The following is a 21,073-nucleotide window of genomic DNA, read 5'->3' as shown; positions in this document are numbered from 1 at the left end:
TTTTGGCCGAATTGCAGAGCTTAACATGAATTCATTGGTCCTGTACCTGCTTAAGTAGCTCCCCCAGCAGAAGCACCAAGTGGAGCTCTTGGAGGTGAGAAATCTGGCAACTTCTGCTCCAGTCAGACCACGTCTGCTAAATTCTAGGTGTGTTCTCAGAGAAGCTGATAAATGAGAGGGAAGACCGATGAAAACCACTTACTATGAAAATCAGTTACAGGTACACAGAAGAGGAGGAAGACCAGAGAGCCAGTTTCAGATGTTAGAACATTCCTGAGCATGAGGATTCATTGCAGGTGTTAGGTGGGTGCAAACGTAATGGTGGTTTTGGACCATGAATTTTAAATCATTCTAACTAGGTTCAAACACATCTTTATTAATCAAAACAGGAACCATTCCAGTCAACACCTTTTTGCCAACGAGAAATGTTTGCTTATTCCTGTAGCATAAAAATCCACTCTTTAGGATTTGATGAACTCTGCCTCCTGCTGGTTGTGGAAGAGCTTACCCTGCAAATAGTTGTCAAGATGCTTGAAGTATAATTGGTTGTCAAGAGGTCTGGTGAATGTGGCAGATGAGGCAAACTTCATAACCCAATTTGTTTAACAGGAAAATATAATGTAACAGACCCAAAAAGTAAACTGTTGGAGAAGAACCTCTTCATAAATTAGAGACTCTTTTTTTTTTTTAAGAGTGTAGTATTTCATACACTTAATTTTTTTAAGTTTATGGTTTTAAGTATTATTCTTAGCCTGACCTATACAATTCACTGATTAGCTCTTAACCAGAAACTGTTTTACACATCTTAATCTGTAGGTTACTGATTTCAAGTGGGAAAAATTTTAAATATATGTATTTTAAAATTAAAACATATAAACTTATATATGCACAGTTGATTTACCTATAATAGCTACTAGATGATAATATGTCTTATATTATTTAGTATCTTGTACTTATAAACTTCTTTAAAATATGTCATCGGTTAAAAATGTCCTTTGATTACCTCTATAAGCCTCTGAATACACAGTAGTGAAAGTGAAAGTGTTAGTTGCTCAATTGTGTATAACTCTTTGCCAGGTTCCTCTATGCATGGAATTCTCCAGGCAAGAATACTGCAGTGGGTTGCCATTCCCTTCTCCAGGGGATCTTGCCAACCCAGGGATGGAACCTGGGTCTCCAGCATTGCAGGCAGATTCACAAGGATGCTTCACAATTTAGACTTTCTTATTAATAGAATTGCATCTAAAGTAGAATCAACACAAGGGTTAGTAAAATGGGAAAAATCACAGTTGACTGTGATATTTTTAAAAATTATCTTCAATTCAGCTAAGGAAATAGAGAAAAATCAGAACCATTAACTTTAAAAGAAATTTATCTTGTGTAAATTAATTGGATAAAGCCACCTTGAAAGTTTAATACATTTTCTGCTACATAGATCTAGACTGAACCACTGCATCATTTATTTTACCAAAAATCAATTTATTTTTCCTTCAGAAGGAAAGGAATAATAATTGAGGTTCTACTTTCCAGTTTTGAAGGACTATATTTGAAAGTGTCAAGTAATTCCAAATCATGTATATATATAGATGTATGTGTGTGTATGTATGTATATGTATGTGTGTGTATATTTAAGCTGTAGGACTTGTTTACTAGCAACAGAACAAGGACCTTATTATGATAGAGCTCACAAACTAACTGTTCTTGAGTATACAGAGGTATATTTAGAATTTGAAAAGAAATTTATTGAATTTACCTTTAGGATAAGATTTGCCTGTTCAGTTTTAGTTTCTCTGACGTGCTATTCTAATATGAATGTAGCATTTTTGAAATTTTTTTTATATGCAGTGTGCTATTTTAAAATCTGTTTCAAATGTTATGTATTGTATGGTCTCTATATGGCCCGGAGTAGTGTAGTGTTTTTATAGCCCTTCTGGTCAAAAATTTTTGTCTTAAGTCACGTTACACTTGCCTTGTATGTGCTTTAAAGTTGCATTGTATGTATCTTACCTCATCAGAAAGCTGCCGGTTCTTTTTGCTGGAGGCAAAAGAGGGAATTTCAAGCCTATTAGTTTACTTGCTGTGTGCCAAACATCCAGTTTTCTGTTTTATTCATTAGTCTGTAAATAATAATCTGCATTAATGTTTTCCTATTAGTTGAATTTTAACCAAAAATATTTAATATTAAATACTTAATTTTGTTAAATTTGAACTTGACCCCTTTCCCTACTTATTCAACTATTCAAGCTAATAGCAGCATGAAGGTGTTTCATATTCTCTTTTTAATTATGGTTTTTGTCTTAGGAAATGTCACTGGCAAATAGCTTCATCCCTTTTGGAATTATTAACTCTCTAAATTGGGAGGCTTCTTCTGACTGTTTATAAACTAACTTTAATATGACAACTTCAACTATTGGTACTTCCAAGTCCACGCACACAGTGTATAGTGAAAAGATACTAAATGAGAAATCAAGTGATCTGCATTTTTAGCTTTGTCACTCACTGTGCATGAACCTTCAGACTGCCTGTCTGTAAGATGAGGGTGCCATGTTTCCTTAGGCAGAGCTGTGGACTCCAGAAGAGATAATGTATGCAGAAGTCTTCTGTAAACTGCAAAAAAAAAAAAAAAAAGGCTCTTGTTATTGTACTACTATTATTACTGTCATCATCATTATCATCATTATTATTAAAGATTTTTCCATTATAGATGAAAAGTTGAATTGTCTATAACCAATATTGTACCAGTGGCGAAACTGGCAAAGACTAGTTTTTAAGATATGTGAGAAGGTGAAAAATGTAGTGAATTTGCCCAGCCGCTCAGCATTAGTAAAAGACAGTTTTGGCAGAGGAATTACTTTTTCCATTCTCAAGTATACTGTCTCCCTTTCCATAGAAACTATGTGAGGCAAGAAGTCATGTATCTAAAACCTTTGAATCTAAAAATGAAAAAATAAAAAAGAAGCTCACCTTCAAAACAAACAAACTCTGGAGGGGCCTGTAGCCTTCAGTATAGCACAGATTATCAATATAAACCGTTACGAGACCCTGGTGAGCTGCCCGATGACCTTGCTGACACTGGGTGCGCTGGATCTTGTATCACACACCTCAGGGAGTTTCCAGATCAGAGGCAGATGTGGTCACTTTTGCTATTTGTCCTGGTGCTGCCCCAGTGCTGCGGCTCACAGCTCCATGATAACTGCTCTCAGAGAACCATGAAGTCACTAGACTGGCAGACCAGTGCATTTGCACTCTGTCTTACCAAGCTACCACACTCTTCTTTTTAGTGTGTGTGACTGTGGTTAAGTGTCTTAAAGTTATAGTCCCCTTATTCCTTTCATTTTTTCATAATTCAGCAAACATTTATTAAAAGTCCTCTGAGTGACAGAGTGAGATATCCCAAGTGAGAGTCAAAGACCAAGTGTCTCTCCTTTTTTAAAAAAAATTTTTATTGAATATTTAATTTAATAAAATTAAATTTTATTTAATTTTTATTACATTTTATTATTTAATTTCTATTTCTACTGTACAGCAAAGAGAATCAGCTATGCAGATACATATATCCCCTCCCTTTTGGATTTCCTTCCCATTTAGGTCACCACAGAGAACTGAGTCAAGTTCCCTGTGCTATACAGTAGGTTCTCATTAGTTACCTATTTTATACACAATATCAATAATGTCTATTTGTCAGTCCCAATCTCCCAGTCCATCCCACCTCCCCTTCCCCATTGGTATCCATATGTTCTCTACCTCTGTGTCTCTATTTCTGCTTTGCAAATACGATCATCTATAGCATTTTTCTAGATTCCACATATATGTGTTAATATACAATATTTGGTTTTCTCTTTCTGACTCACTTGGTGAGTGTTCTTGAAGAACTCATGTCTTAATGGGGAAAAGACCCATAAGAAAATCATTACAATATGATGGACAAAACGGCTATAGATTCCTTTGGTTCTAAATAGCCAGGTCAGACTTTAGTGTTACTTGACTCAGCATCTCAGCAGTGTCTCCAAGGACCAGGCTCTTCTCCTCCTCCTGTTCTACCATTCTGTGTTGTTACAAATAGGAAAACCCTTCCAGAAGCCTTCTGACTTGTCATCCAGAGCTCATGTGCTATAATTGGGCCATATGTAGGCTGCCCCTAAGCAAATCGTTGACAAGGGGCAAGAGACGTCCAGGACAGGCTGAAGCTCCAGGTCAGAGGCAGTCTCTCCTGATACTTGTCTGAGAATTAGACAACCAACCAAAACCAGGACTTGGCAAACACAAGAGGATGAGGAAATGGATTTTTGGAGAAAACTACCTACAAGAATGTAGAAGGGAGGGAGTGACCACACTGAGAAGGGAAGGCTGGTGTGGGAATGGGGAACTTCATGGAGGAGCTGTTATTTAGGCTGCTATTAAAAGATGTCAGATTTTCAGAATGGAGCAGGAGTTTGTAGTTGGGTAGGCCTAAACTCCAGGTAAAGAAAATAACTTGATACTTTAGGGAACAGCAATAATCCTAGAGTCCTGAGTATTGTTTATGCAGAAGAGCATAATGGGAAGTAGAGCTTCCCAGGTGGCTAGGGGGTAAAGAATCTGCCTGCAATGCAAGAGACACAGGTTCAGTTCCTGGGTTGAGAAGATTCCTTGGAGAAGGAAGTGGCAACCCACTCCAGTATTCTTGCCTGGGAAATCCCTTGGGCAGAGGAGCCTGGCGGGATATAGTCCATGGGATTGTAAAAGAGTCAGACACGACTTAGTGACTAACAGCAACAACAACATACTGGGAAGTAAGACGGGAGACTGGGAGAATATGTGAATGTTGTTTCGACCTGGTCCTGAAGGAAATGAACTCTTCCCCTTTTTTCATCTGTACATTCCCATCTCTTCTTCCCATTGTCTTTGCCTTGCTCAATTGTGTTTTGTTAATTAAGACTCAGTTGTGTTTTGTTAACTTCTATATCCCCAGTAGTTATCACACTGACTCATGTAATAGTTGTTCAGTACCCATTTGTTCACCAATACAGTATACTAATGCATATATATGGAATTTGAAAGATGGTAACGATAACCCTATATGCGAGACAGAATAAGAGACACAGATGCATAGAACAGTCTTATGGACTCTGAGGGAGAAGGTGAGGGTGGGACGTTCTGGGAGAATAGCATTGAAACATGTATATTATCATATATGAAACAGAACACCATTCCATGTTCGATGCATGAGACAAGGGCTCAGGGCTGGGGCAATGGGATGACCCAGAGGGATGGGATGGGGAGGGAGGTGGGATGGGGGTCCAGGAAGGGGAACACATGTAAACCCATGGCTGATTCATTGTCAATGTATGGCAAAAACTACTACAATATTGTAAAGCAATTAGCCCCCAACTAAAATAAATAAATTTATTTAAAAAGAAAAAAAAAAAAAGAAACTGAACTGTGTGTGTGCTATATATTGTTGTTTAGTCCCTCAGTCTTGTATGATCCTTTGTGACCCCATGGACTGTAACCCACCAGACTCCTCTGTCTGTAGGATTTCCCAGGCAAGAATACTAAAATGGGTTGCCATTTCCTTCTCCAGGGGATCTTCCCAACCCAGGTATTGAACCTGCATCTCCAGCATTGGCAGGTGGATTCTTTACCATTGAGTCATCAGGGAAGCAAGTGTTATGTATACATACATATATAAAAATTATATAAAATATAAATAAACTGAATTTTTTTCATACCAAAGGTACAACTCACAGCCTTATCATTACTTTGTGCTTTTTTAAAAAATGCTAAATATAGGTTTATTTTTTATATCATCTTTATTTTTATTGTTACCTAGGATGCTGGAGAAATGGTTCGTTCCTTCGTTGGTGGTTTGGAACTTGTTGTCAATTTACTGAAATCAGATAATAAAGAAGTGTTGGCGAGTGTATGTGCTGTTATTACCAATATAGCAAAAGATCAAGAAAATTTAGCTGTTATCACAGATCATGGAGTTGTTCCTTTACTGTCCAAGCTAGCAAATACAGTAAGTAATGCATCTTTTTATTTCAAAATGCATATTGTCGTAAGTAGTAGCAAAAACAATGAGCTTAGAATCCAGAGACCTGGATTCAAGTTTAATATCCATCACTTATTAGGTATGAGATTTAGTGAATTCATTTAATTTCATTTAATTTCTCTGAGACAAATAACCATGAAAGTATATTTCAAACTATAAAATGTTAATATGCAGGATCTTTGTAAAAATAGAGGCTATTTTTCACTTATCATTGGCAAGTAAAGTAGTGGCAAGTATAAATGTTACTGTAGTAGTGTTAACTATCATATCACCATTGTCATTATTATGAGCCTTAAGATAACTATTCATCCCAACTTTAGAAGTTAAATGTTCCTTTCTAAGTTTAGCAAGCCTGTATCGATGGCACTCTTGAGCTAGAAGATTTTGGCAATCACTGTATTCTTTATCCAGAGCTGTGCCAGATGGAACAAGGAGCCTTCAGAGATAATGACTTCACCATGACCATAGGTATTTGAGCATAGCTTGGTCTGCCACTTGGCAGAAAAGTCTGCCACTTGGCAGAAATTCAGTGATTGGAAGCCTGTTTGATCTAGAAGACTTTTGGGCCAGTCTAATACTGAATTCCTAAGAATATCTTGCCAGTTAAGGACTCCCAAGTCCTTAATCAAGAGAACAATATAATTAATAAACAGAAAATTAGAGCATTATTCAGGTGTATTATACCTATATGAGGTAATTACATCCAAAAAGAAGGATATAGTCTACATAAACAATACTGAAGGACTTCCCTATAGCTCAAAGGGTAAAGAATCTGCCTGCAATGCAGGAGACTAGGGTTCGATCCCTGGGTCAAGAAGATCCTCTGGAGAAGGGAATGGCAATCGACTCCAGTATTCTTGCCTGGAGAATCCCATGGACAGAGAAGCCTGGCGGGCTACAGTCCATGGGGTCGCAAAGAGTCAGACACGACTAAGCTACTAGCACACACACAATCAGAAAGGAAAATGGCAGACTCAACACCTGACCTTGTTTCCTGCATTGTCTTCTCCCTCTTAGGCCAAGGTATATTACTGATGTGTAAGTATTCCCAGGGTGAAGAAGTAGAATGAATCCACTTATCCAAGTTATCTGACAGGGTCCCTTAAGAATGCCCAATATTCCTTAATTATTTTTTATTATTCGACCACTTGCTGATCTGTAGCTCTGTGTTGTGAGTAGACTTACGCAGAAGGAAATTGAGCCTTGAGCAAATAACTAATGCCAGACATCTGATCACCTTTGCCTGCATGTATTCCATTCAGTTCATAAAAAGAAAATATAGGATTGAACCTTGATCCATTGGAGACCCACCAAAATACTAGTTTCCATCAAGACACCAACTATGTAGCCAGTGGGTAGTTAATATCTAAGAGTGGTTACCAACCTTTTTGGCACCAGGGACTGGTTTTGTGGAGGACAGTTTTTCCATGGACCAGGAGTGGAGGTTGGGGATGCTTTCAGGATGATTCAAGGGCTTCCCTGGTAGCTCAGATGGTAAAGAACCTGCGTGCAATGCAAGAGATCCAGATTTAATCCCTGGATTGGGAAGATCTCCTGGAGAAGGGAATGGTACCCACTACAGTATTCTTGTCCAGAAAATTCCATGGACACAGGAGCCTGGTGGGCTACATACAGTCCATCGGGTTGCAAAGAGTGAGGCAGGACTGAGCAACTAACACTTTGACTTTTAAGCACATTGGCATTTATTGTACACTTTGTTTCTTTTATTGGCTTCACCTCAGATCATCAGGCATTAGAGCCTAGAGGTTTGTTGTTGTTCAGTTTTGGGGACCCCTCATCTACAGCATAAACATCACAGGGTCATTACGATGCACATACCACAGTTTGTTTTCCTTGTGCAGAATAATGACAAACTGAGGCGTCACCTAGCAGAAACGATTTCACGTTGCTGTATGTGGGGCAGAAACAGAGTGGCCTTCGGTGAGCACAAGGCAGTGGCTCCCTTGGTGCGGTACCTGAAATCGAATGACACCAACGTGCACAGAGCAACAGCCCAAGCCTTGTACCAGCTCTCAGAAGATGCCGACAACTGCATCACCATGCACGAGAATGGCGCTGTGAAGGTACTGTTGATCAACTTTGTGCGATAGTCCAAGTTAAGTCAGTGTACACTGGAAAGAAACTTAAGTAATGTGCAGGTTTTACTAAAAGGGGTATTTGAATACACAAAACTAACCACTTGTTGCATCACGACTGTGGATGGGTTATGTGTTAACCATTATCATGGTTTTTCCTGCAGGAAAGTTGTGTGAAAATAGATTCCTTCTAAATCAAAGAATATAATATGTACTCAGTTAAATAAGTAATTGTTCCATAATTCGAATTGGATTAAACAAAACATATGTTTTTAGGGAGGGACTCTGGTGGCTCAGATGGTAAAGAATCCGCCTGCAGTGTAGGAGACCCCAGTTCAATCCCTGGGTTGGAAGATCCCCTGGAGAAGGGAATGGCTATTCTTGCCTGGAGAATTCCGTGGACAGAGGAGCCTGGCAGGCTACAGTCCATGGAGTCTGAAGGAGTTGGACACAACTGAGCAAACAACACTTTTCAAATAAAATATATAGTGCATGAACAATCAGTGACATTCATAGTTCTGTTTAATGTTTTATTTACTTAGCACTTATATAATAGAGGCACCAACTACACAGCAGCTAGACAAGTCTTGCCAGTCTTACCCATAAGCAAAGAGCCAATTCAAAGACATTTTTTTAAAGAAAACAAACTGCATGTCAAATTTGCTTTGCCTTTAACAATATTCAGTAGGAAGGTTTCTGTGCATAGGCTTTGATGTATCTGTACATTGGGAACCACCTAGAGCTTCTGAGTGGAGTATTTTTATGACAATGTATATAAAAATGCTTAAGAGTACATGAATAGCTTACAAATATTAGGAAAAATTGATTTCAACTGACAGTTCTTTTCTACAGTTTGTTTCCTTGTACAATGTAATTTTACTGTCCGGTGTCTCAGTTTGGAGCCTATGACAGCCAGAGGCATTTACATTTTGAAATGTATGTCCAAGTTTAGCTTGATCTTTTAAACAAAAGCTAATAAAATCTTCAGTTATTGTATCTTTCAAACTTATATGTGCTGAATATGAAGATAAGCCTGGTGAGCTACAGTCCATGGGGTTGCAAAGAATCGGACACGACTGAGTAACTAACTCAACTTACAAAACATCTTCAGAGGAATAAGATTCTTAAAATGCCAGCTGGTAATTTTTTGAAGTGATGATTTTAATTTATCCTTTAAACCTATTAGAGCTGAAGAATATGATGTTAATTTTTCTGAAATTAAACCCAATTAAACCCAAGTGTGTCAGCTTTTCCATTATAAATCCATTTTTACAGCACACAAGTTAGGCCATATTGATTTCTTCAAGCAAAAAAAAAAAACTGACATAAAAAGCACCTTTTAAACTAAGCACCAATTTTTTTAAAGTTAATTATAAAAAATATAGTGGAACGTTAACTTCAAGTTGCTAAAGAATGGTAAAAATGCCATCACTTCTATGTGATCATGTTGACACTTCAGAAAAGATTTTCTAACTTAAAATTATATATTCTATTATTGAATAAGTATAGTCTAATATGCACAGCCTTTTTAAAAAATGCAAAGACTTTTTAAAAAATGAAGCTATAAAACTTAAGTACCTGGTAAAGTGTCAGACATATACCATGCTTAGACAATTGCCAGTTCCTTTAAGAAGAGAATTTCTAGACTACTCAGAATTCAAATTTAATAATGTTTACCTGTTACCAAAGCCTTTGACTGTGTGGATCACAATAAACTGTGGAAAATTCTTAAAGAGATGGGAACACCAGACCATCTGACCTGTCTCTTGAGAAACCTGTATGCAGGTCAGGAAGCAACAGTAGAACTGAACATGGAACAACAGACTGGTTCCAAACAGGAAAAGGAGTACATCAAGGCTGTATATTGTCACCCTGCTTATTTAACTTATATGCAGAGTACACCATGAGAAACGCTGGGCTGGATGAAGCACAAGCTGGAATCAAGATTGCTGAGAGAAATATCAATAACCTCAGATATGCAGATGATACCACCCTTATGGCAGAAAGGGAAGAAGAACTGAAGAGCCTCTTGATGAAAGTGAAAGAGGAGACTGAAAAAGTTGGCTTAAAGCTCAATGTTCAAAAAACTAGGATCATGGCATCTGGTCCCATAACTTCATGGGAAATAGATGGAGAAACAGTGGAAACAGTGTCAGACTTTATATTTTGGGGCTCCAAAATCACTGCTGATGGTGATTGCAGCCATGAAATTAAAAGACGCTTACTCCTTGGAAGGAAAGTTATGACCAACCTAGACAGCATATTAAAAAGCAGAGACATTACTTTGCCAACAAAGGTCTGTCTAGTCAAGGCTATGGTTTTTCCAGTAGTCATGTATGGATGTGAGAGTTGGACGGTGAAGAAAGCTGAGCGCCAAAGAATTGATGCTTTTGAACTGTGGTGTTGGAGAAGACTCTTGAGAGTCCCTTGGCCTGCAAGGAGATCCAACCAGTCCATACTAAAGGAGATCAGTCCTGAATGTTCATGGAAAGGACTGATGTTGAAGCTGAAACTCCAATACTTTGGCCACCTCATGTGAAGAGTTGACTCATTGGAAAAGACCCTAATGCTGGGAAGGATTGGGGGCAGGAGGAGAAGGGGACGACAGAGGATGAGATGGCTGGATGGCATCACCGACTCGATGGACATGGGTTTGGGTGGACTCCGGGAGTTGGTGATGGACAGGGAGGCCTGGCGTGCTGTGATTCATGGGATCGCAAAGAGTCGGACATGACTGAGTGACTGAACTGAACTGAACCTGTTACCCTTCAATTTCCATACATACCAGCTGTATATGCAAGTCTCAATTATTTCTTCTAACACAAGTCCATAGGTAATCTAAAATCATTTACGAATTGTGCTGTGCTATGAAGTGTTGAACCCATGTTCACCTACCCACATAGCTTATGTAAATCAAAAAATAAAGTAATAAAAATGATTAGGGTGAGGGGACAGGATAGAGAACAACAAAGAAAGTTGGATTTGTTGCCCTTGAGACCCCTTCCCAGGTCAGCTAAGTGTCTCTTGAGGGTCTCTCTGCCTTGCTCACCTGCATTCCCAACTACCTGCTATTTCTAATAGAGGATGAGTATAAAAATATGATTCTTATAAGCTTATTTTAAGCTGTTCTGTCCTGACACAGAGACTCTCTTTATGGTGGGCTCTCCCTCATGCAGCCATGGGGGAACCCTGAGGACCTGTGTCTCCCTTCTTTGGTTTTAAAGAGTTAAAATTGTGGATGATAGTGTACTGGGTGTTGGTAGAACCCAGTGGGGTTTGATAGTTTCTTGGATGTGAGGAATAAAGGAAAGTGTTGAGTCAAAATTAACTCCAGGTTTTGGGCTAAGTGAAGAGGAAGTTTCCATCAACCAAGACAATGCAAGAAAATATAGGCACTTGTTGTTATTCAATCTCCAAGTCCTTTCTGACTCTTCGCAACCACATGGACTGCAGCATGCAGTCTCTAACCATCTCCTGGAGTTTGCCCAAGTTCATGTCCATTACACTGGTGATGCTATCCAACCATCTCATCTTCTGTGACCCTCTTCTCCTTCTGCCTTCAATCTTTCCCAGCATCAGGGTATTTTTCAATGAGTCAGCTGTTCATATCAGGTGGCCAAAGTATTGGAGCTTCAGCATCTATCCCTCCAATGAATATTCAGGGTTGATTTCCTGTAAGATTGACTGTTTTAACCTCCTTACTGTCCAAGGGACTCTCAAGAGTCTTATCCAGCACCGCAGTTCAAAAACATCAGTTCTTTGGTGCTTAACCTTCTTTATGGTCCAGCTCTCATAGGCACATCCGGGTATTACAGTACCTGCAGTCAATGTGTTGCATTGTATAACTGCTACCATGCTAACATTTCTGACTTCAAATGCACATGAACTTTATCCACTAATTTGGCAAATTCCTGACTGTTTTTGTTCCTAAATGCTACAGCACCTTTCTAGTCAAATGCTGACAGTCAGCCCTTCTTATTGGTGGGTTCTTCTCCACAACCATAGATTCAACCAACCATAGATTGAAAATTTCAGAAAAAAATATTCCAGAAGGTTCCAAAATGCAAAACTGGAATTTGCCACATGTACTGGCAAATATTTACATATCATTTTACATTGTATTTACAACTATTTACATCGCATTTACATTGTATTTGTTGTTGTTCAGTCGCTCAGTCATGTCTGACTCTTTGCAACCCCATGGACTGCAGCACGCCAGGCTTCTCTGTCCTTCACTATCTTCCTGAGTTTGCTCAAACTCATGTCCATTGAGTTGATGATGTCATCCAAGCATCTCATCCTCTGTTGCCCCCTTCTCCTCCTGCCCTAAATCTTTCCCAGCATCAGGGTCATTGTATTTCATATTATAAGTAATCTAGAGATGATTTAAAGACATACAGATGGCCAGCAGGCACATTAAAAGATGCTCAGCATCATTAATCATCAGAGAAATGCAAATCAAAACCGCAGAGAGACAGCACCTCATACTGTCATAGTGGCTGTCATCAAAAGACCACAAATATCAAATTTGGCAAGAATGTGGAGAAAAGGGAACCTTTATGCACTGTTGGTGGAAATGTGGATTGGGGCTGCCATTACGGAGAACAGTAGGGAGATTTTTCAAAATGTAAACATAGAGATACCATATGGTCCAGCAATTCCACTTCTGCATGTATATCTAAAGAAAATCAAAACATAATTTGATAGATACATGAACCCCAATGTTCATAGCAGCATTATTTACAATTGCCAAGATAAGGAAGCAACCTAAGTATCCATCAACAGATGAATAAACAGGATGTGGTGTGTATATATATACACAATAGAATATTACTTAGCCATACAAAAGAATGAAAATTTGTCATTTGCAACAACATGGTTGGATTTGGAGGGCGTTATGTTAAGTGAAATAAGTCAGACAGAGAAAAGTGAATACTGTATGTTATCACCTATGTATGGAATTTGAAAAAGACAGCAAACTAGTGAGTATAAGAAAAAAGAGACTCACAGAAAACAAACTAGCAGTTAGCAGAGGGGAAAAGGAAATGGGGAAAAATAGGGGTGAAGGTTTAAAAAGTATTAATGCAAACTGTTGGAGAAGGCAATGGCACCCCACTCCAGTACTCTTGCCTGGAAAATCCCTGGGATGGAGGAGTCTGGTAGGCTGCAGTCCATGGGGTCTCTAGGAGTCAGACACGACTAAAGTGACTTAGCAGCAGCAGCAGCAGCAGCAATGCAAACTGTGCTTAGTCACCCGGTTGTCTCTGACTCTCTGCAACCCTGTGGACTGCAGCCATCCAGGCTCCTCTGTTCATGGGTATTCTCCAGGCAAGAATACTGGAGTGGGGTGCCATACCCTCCTCCAGAGGATCTTCCCTACTCCAGGATCCAACCCAGGTCTCCTACACTGCAGGTGGATTCTTTACAACCTGAGCTACCAGGGAAGCCCATTAATATAAACTATTATGTATAAAATAAATAAACTACAAGGATACATTTTGGTCTTCCCTGGTGGCTCAGTGGTAAAGAATGCATCTGCAATGCAGTAGTCGCAGAAGACATAGGTTCAATTCCTGGGTCAGGATGATCCCCTGGAGGAGGGCATGGCAACCCACTCCAGTATTCTTGCCTGGAGAATCCCATGGACAGAGGAGCCTGGTGGGCTGCAGTCCATAGGGTCAGAAAGAGTCATACACGACTGAAGTGACTTAGCATGCACACGTATATTGTACAGCACAGGGAATATAGCCAATATTTTGTAATAACTATAAAGGAGTATATAATCTTTTCAAATTGTGAATCATTGTATTGTACATCTGAAACTAACATAATATTAACCATCAACTATACCTCAATAAAATTTTTTAGAAAGTACATAGGACAGTGTGTGTAGGTTATATGTAAATACTACATCATTTTGTATAAGGAAGTTGAACATCCATGGATTTAGGTATCCCTGGGAGTCTTACAACCAGTCCCTGAGGGAAAGCTGTACAGTTTTATTTCCTAGATCTGCAAACACTCCTGTAGCAGCTGCTTGTGAGCAATGTGGACAGGTTCCTTGACAATTACCAGAGTCATCCTGTCACCCTGTTCCTAAGTAGTTTATTCTAGAGTTAGCTGTTTCCCTGTACAATTTCCTCAACAGTAGCAGCTGCCATTATGCAGTGTATCTGTCTCATGCCAACTGGTGTTTATTCTGTAGTAACAGCGAAGGAGCAGGCTTGAGGGTCTGGAATAGATTGAGTTCAGTTTCAAATGTGTTCCATTCAAACGGTCAGCTTGAGTTGCTCTCAGTCTAGAGCAATGCTATCCAGTAGAAATGTAATGTGAGCTACATATGCCATTTTACATTTTCTAGTAACCCCAGTTTAAGAGAAGGTAAAGAAACAAGCAAAATTAATTTTAGTAATATATTTTATTTAACCCAGTATACTCCAGATGTTATTTCAACATATAGTCATTGAAGTAAAATGCTAATGTTTTACATTATCTTTTTTTGGTACTAAATCTCCAAATCTGGTGAATGTTTTTACACTTATGATACATCTCAATTTGGACTGGCCGTGTTTCAAGTTCTCCATAGGTGGTTAGTGGTTTTCTTATTCCACAGCATTGGCCTGAGAACAGAAGAGCGGGAAGATCAGGAAGTGTCATTGGAGAGGTATTAAGCCATGATGGAGGGTGGATAAGATGTTTTTGGCAGAGCGTTTAGAGAAGCCTGGGAAATGTCTACATTTTCAGTCATGGAGCCGGTAAACCACGAGGAAGAGCCATCACAGTGAACTTAGGAAGTCAGCAGGTTAACCAGGAGTTCTGGGAGTCAAAGAAAGAACAGGTTACCAAAGGGTTTGTGTTTAAACACTGCTAAGCAGTCAACAAGGATTTCCTAATTCAGTTATGATGAAAAATAATCCTTGTATGCTGTCCACCTGAAACTATGGTAACACTGTTAACTGACTATACTCCAATATAAAATAAAGAGTTGTTAAAAAATAATCTTTGCAGTAGAGCCTCTCCAGGTTAAAATCTCTTCTATAGGAACCAGTAAATACCCCGCTCTGATGGATACAGTGGGACAGGAATAATCCAGTTCTTATTCCTTTGTGGTTTCATGCAGACTTCCTTCTCCCAAGTATCAGCCCATGGTCTGTGTCATCACAAAACCTTGTGAACGTGGAAGCAGAGCTGTTGGCAACTATACTGAAAATATAAGACATCCAGGAGATACATCAAAGTCATCTGCTGATCATAACAAAACTGTAACATAAGAAAATGAGTGAAAGAGGGGAAGAAGTTACAGAAAAACTGAGCAAGACAAACCCTTTCTAGAGACAGAAAAGTGATCAAATAGAAAGATGATGAGTGCCTTTAAGAGGCATGAAACTGCCTTCCCCATAGTGACATTGGGTCTGTTTATGCAGATGTCTATACCAGGCAGATAAAAACTACCAATATCTTTCTGAAAGGCAGGAAATTGAAGAGGCTGCCAAAATGAAACCTGGAGTAGTCCCAGCAGTGGCAGAGTGAGGGAAGAGTACTTCTATTAAGTAGGGTTCCAGTAAGTTAGGTCTTAGTTTATCATATTTAACTTTAATATTATTTATGTGTCAAGTGGTTTCCTCATTTTATTTTTATTTTTTTTATTTATTTATTTTTTTTTAATATTGTATCCTGCCATGTAGTATATGAGATAACCAGAGTAGTCAACTTTAGAAAAATAGGAAGTAGAATTGTTTGACGTGGCCTGGGGAAGAAGGAAATAGGGATATGTAATGAGTACAGAGTTTCAGTGTTGCAAGATGAGAAAAGTTCTGGAGGTTGGTTACACAACAATATGAATGTACGTAACACTACTTCAGTTTAGTTCAGTAGCTCAAGTGTGTCAGCAAAGTAATGTCTCTGCCTTTTAATATGCTGTCTAGGTTGGTCATAGCTTTTCTTCCAAGGAGCAAGTGTCTTTTAATTTCATGGCTGCAGTCACAATCTGCAGTGATTTTTGGAGCCCAAGAAAATAAAGGCTGTCACTGTTTCCATTGTTTCCCCATCTGTTTGCCATGAAGTGATGGGACAGGATGCCATGATCTTCAGTTTTTGAATGTTGAGTCTTAAGCCAGCTTTTTCACTCTCTTCTTTCACTTTCATCAAGAGGCTCTTTAGTTCTTCTTCACTTTCTGCCATAAGGGTGGTGTTATCTGCGTATCTGAGGTTATTGATATTTCTCTCAGCAATCTGGAATCTAGCTTGTGCTTCATCCATTTATTTTTATTTTTAACTTACAAATGTAATAGGTTTATTAAATTCTATATGTAATTAACATATACATGTATATAATTAAAGTATATTATTTGGTCAATTTTGACATTTATATGTATGTACTATGCATACACACACACACACACAAAGACACAGACACACACCCCCCACACACGAAACCATTAAAATATCAAGATAAGATGTCCCAAAGTTTCCTGCTAGCCCTTGGCAAACCTTCTTTCCTGCCCCTCTCTGTCTTGGGACAACCACTGATCTGCTTTCTATCAATATACTAGGTTTTATATGTTAGCATATTCTAGACTTTAGCATAAATAGGGTCATACAATATGTGCTCGACTTTTTGTTTGACTTCTTTCACTCAGCTGAATTGTTTTTATCTTCATCACTGTTCTTAACATGTATCACTAGTTCAGTCTTATTGCTGAGTAGTATTCCATTGTATGGACATACCACAATTTGTCTATCTTTTCACTTGTTGATGGACTTTTGAGTTATTTCCCGTTTTAGGTTATTACAAATGAAGCTGCTGTAGATATTCATGTCCCAGTCTCGTATGGACATATGCTTTCACTCTTCTTGGGTAAATACCTATGAGTGAGAGGCTGGATCATGTGGTACATGTATGTTTAACTTTTGAAGAAATTGCCAAATCTGTTTTCCAAAGTGGTCATGCTGTATTACAGTCACACCAGCAGGGTTTGGGAGCATCCCTATCAACACTTGGTATGACCAGTCTTTTTATTTGAGACGTTTTGATAGATGTGTAATGGTATCTCATGGCTTCAATTTCAATTTTCCTTATGACTAGTAATATAAAATATCTTTTAATGTGTTTATATGCTACCTCCATAACTCCTTTGGGAAAATGTTCACATTTTTTGACCATTTAAAAATTTCACTGCTTGTTTCCTTATTATTGAGTTTCGAGAGTTCTGTGTATATTCTGGGTACAAGTTCTTTACCATAGTTATAATTTGCAAATATTTTCTCCCAGTTTGTGGCTAGTCTTTTTATTTTCTTAATAGTGTCTTTTAAAGAGTAGACATTCTTAAATTTGATGAAATCCAGTTGATCTTAAAAAGTGAATCATGCTTTTGGTGTTACATCTAAGAAATGTTTGCCTAACACATGGCCACAAAGATTTTCCATGTTTTCTTCTGAAAGTTTTATAACTTTGGGTTTTACATCCAAGTCTATGACCCATTATGAGTAAATTTTAGTTTATGATGCTAGGTGTGAATTGAAGTTAATTTAGGGAAAGGCATGAGGACATCATTTGTTGAAAAGATTTCCCTTTCTCCACTGATTTCTTTTGCAATTATGGGGAAAGAAATCAGTGAATACATATCTGTTTTGTTCCCTTGTTGTATTCATCTATATTTCTGCCAGTACCACACTATCTTAATTACCACAGGTTTGTAAAAAGCTTTAAAGTTACATAGTATAAGTCTTCCTACCTTATTGTCTTTTGAAAGTTGTTTTGGCTATTCTAGTTCTTTTATATTTCCATACAAACTTTAAAATCAGTTCATCACTTTCTACAGTAAATGCTTCTGGACATTTTTGATTGGAATGACATTAAATCTGTAGATCTTTGGGGAAAAAGTGATATCTAACAATATTGAATCTTATGACCCATTAAAAATAACTATGTTTCCATTAAATTAGATCTTACTTAAAATCTCTCAGCTACATTCTGTAGTGTTCATCATATGGGTTTTTCACATCACCCCTATTTAATCAAGATTTTTTGATGCCACAGTAAACAGTATTTTTGAATTTCAATTTCTGTTGCTAATTGCTATTATATAGAAATGTGATTGATTCTGTATATTAATCTTACATCCTGCAATCTTGCAAAACTAACTTATTTATTTACTCTAATAAGTTTTTGGAGATCTGTCATATTTTCTACCTAGACCAGGAGTAGGCAAACTTTTTCTCGAAAAAGTCAGACACTGAAAAAAAGTCAGATATTAAATATTTTAGGCTTTATGGGTGGCGTATAGTCTATATTGCAGATTCTTCTTTCTTTTATTGTTGCCATTGTTGTTATTACTTACCATACAAAAATCAGAAAGCTACTCTATATTCTGTAAGCCATACAAAAACAGATTGTGGCCTGCCAACTTTTCACATAAACAATCTTGTCATCTCAAATAAAGACTTTCTTCTTTTCCAATCTGGACGTTTTTATTTCTCTTTTTCCTGATTGCATTGGCCAGAAAACTCTGCATAATGTTGGAAAGAAGCAGTAAGAGCAGATGTCTTAGTCTTAAGGTAATGCATTCACTCTTTTACTATTAAGTTTAATGTTAGCAGTAGGTCTTTCAGAGGTAGTCTTTACCAGGTTAGGGAAGTTCTCTTCTATTACTACTTTAATGAGAATTTTTTATCAGGAATAGATGCTCACTTTGTCAGGTGCTTTTTGTATATCTATTGATATCATCTTATGATGTTTTTAGTTTGTTATTATGGAGAATTACATTCATTTTCAAATGTTAAACCAACCCAGCATTCTTGAGGTAAACCACTCTGTCATGATGCATTATCCTTTTCATATATTGTTGAACTCAACTTGCTCACATGCTGCTTATAGTTTTGCATCTATATTTGTTTTTATAATGGTGTTTTTTTTTTTTGCTTATAATGTCTTTCTCTGTGTTGCTATCAGGATAATGCTGACTTCAGTGAATGAGCTGGAAAGTATTTCTTCCTACTCAATTTTCCTGAAGAGTTTTATAGCCCTGGTATTATTTCTTCCTTAAATGTTTGCTAAGATCCAGTTTCTTTAATCAATATAGGGCTGTTCGTGTTATTTCTTCTTGAGTGAGCTCTGATATCTTGTATCTTTCAATGAATTATTTCATTTCATCTAAATTGTCAAATGCTTTGGCCTAAAGTTATTTCAAGTATTCCCTTATCCTTTTAATATATATAGAATCTGTAGTTATAGTACAACTTTCATTCCTGATTTTGGTAATTTTTGTCTTTTTTTTATCCTGATCAATCTTGGTAGAAGTCTATCAATTTTATTGATCTTTTCAAACAACCACCTTTGTTTCATTGATTTTTCTCTATTGCTCTTTATTTCCTTGATTTCCTTTATGATCTTTTTTATTACCTATCTTCTGATTACTTTGGGGTCTCATTTTCTCTTCTTTGTCTAGTTTCTTAAAGTGGAAACTAAGGTAATTGGTTTGATACCTTTATTGTTTTCAATAAATGTGCTTAGTTGTCCAAATTTTCCCCTAATAGTGCATCTCAGAAGTTTTGATAAGTTATATTTTCATTTTTATTGTTTCATTTCATAAGTTAAATTAGAAATACTTTATAATTTTCCTTTTGGTTTCCTCTTTGGCCTGTGGATTATTTAAAGATGTGATGTTTAGTTTCTAAATACCTGGGGATTTTTCCAGTGGCTTTCCTCTTATTGATCCACAGATCCTTCTGTTATTAAATTATAAATGATCCTTTATATATGATTCTTTCTATTATTAAATTATAAAATTTAATTCCATTGTAGTCAGAGAACACACATTGTATGACTTGAATATTTTTAAAACATTTCAGACTTGTTCTATATCCCAGAACATGGTTTGTCTTGTTAATAGTCTATGTCCACTTGAAAAAAATGAGTATTCTGGTGTAGTTGGGGTAAAGTGTCCTATAAAGTTTAATAAAGTCAAGTTGGTTAATATTGTTATTCAAGTATTCTACATCTTCACTGATTTTGTAATAACTTGTCCTACCAGTTATTGTGGGAGAAGGCAATGGCACCCCACTCCAGTACTCTTGCCTGGAAAATCCCATGGACGGAGGAGCCTGGTGGGCTGCAGTCCATGGGGTCGCAAAGAGTCGGACACAACTGAGCGACTTCACTTTCACTTTTCACTTTCGTGCACTGGAGAAGGCAATGGCAACCCACTCCAGTGTTCTTGCCTGGAGAATCCCAGGGACGGGGGAGCCTGGTGGGCTGCCGTCTATGGGGTCACACAGAGTCGGACACGACTGAAGCGACTTAGCAGCAGCAACTAGTTATTGTGGATTTTCCAATTTCTACCTGCAGTTCTATCAGTTTTTTTTCCTTCATATTTTGACGCTCCCTTATTAGTTGCATAAATATTTAGGAATAGTATATCCTATCAATGATCCTTTATCACTATGACATGATTTTTATCTCTGGTCATATTTTTTGTTTTGGAATCTACCTTTTCTACTATTAATAGAAACCCTGATATTTTTTCTTTGGTTACTAGTAGCATGCTAAATTTTATAGCTTTTTCTATCCATTTATCTGTTTGTATGTCTTTGTTTAAAGTGGTTATTTATAGGCAGCATATAGTTGGGACTTGCTTTTTTATTCAAATCACAACCTCTGCCTTTGTGGGAGGATGTAAGAGGGAGAGCCTATACTATTTACATTTAATGTACTTTTGACATGACAGGCTTTAAATATGTCATCTTGCTTGTTTTCTCTTTTTCCCATCTGTTCTTTCTTTCCTTTTTCTGTCTCCCCTTGGGTTTATTAAGTTTTTTATTATTCCATTTAATCTCTTTTGTCACATTACTGGTTATGATTCTTTGTTGTATTTTAGTGATTGCCTTAGCCTTTGAAGTATACGTATATAATTCAGCATAGTAGTGGACTTCAAGTTACAGCATA

At 37.6% G+C, this 21,073-nt stretch overlaps 1 protein-coding gene across 7 annotated transcripts in view; it reads left to right on the top strand.

Annotated features, from left to right (window-relative positions):
- ODAD2 (outer dynein arm docking complex subunit 2) overlaps positions 1-21,073 on the top strand; it is a 205,819-nt gene that overhangs the window by 113,114 nt on the left and 71,632 nt on the right. For all 7 annotated transcript variants that reach the window (XM_081560887.1, XM_081560888.1, XM_081560885.1 and 4 more), the window contains 2 exons: positions 5,813-6,001; positions 7,897-8,118. In XM_081560887.1, coding sequence (XP_081417013.1) covers positions 5,813-6,001; positions 7,897-8,118 — 411 coding nt within the window. The remainder of the gene's footprint in view (positions 1-5,812; positions 6,002-7,896; positions 8,119-21,073) is intronic.

The sequence above is a fragment of the Giraffa tippelskirchi genome, chromosome 13 (genome assembly GCF_054371585.1).
Source record: "Giraffa tippelskirchi isolate mGirTip1 chromosome 13, T2T-mGirTip1v1.2.pri, whole genome shotgun sequence".
In the NCBI taxonomy this organism is placed as follows: Eukaryota; Metazoa; Chordata; class Mammalia; order Artiodactyla; family Giraffidae; genus Giraffa; species Giraffa tippelskirchi.
Note: the sequence above shows the minus strand (reverse complement) of the source record. Positions and strands in the feature narration are given on the sequence as shown.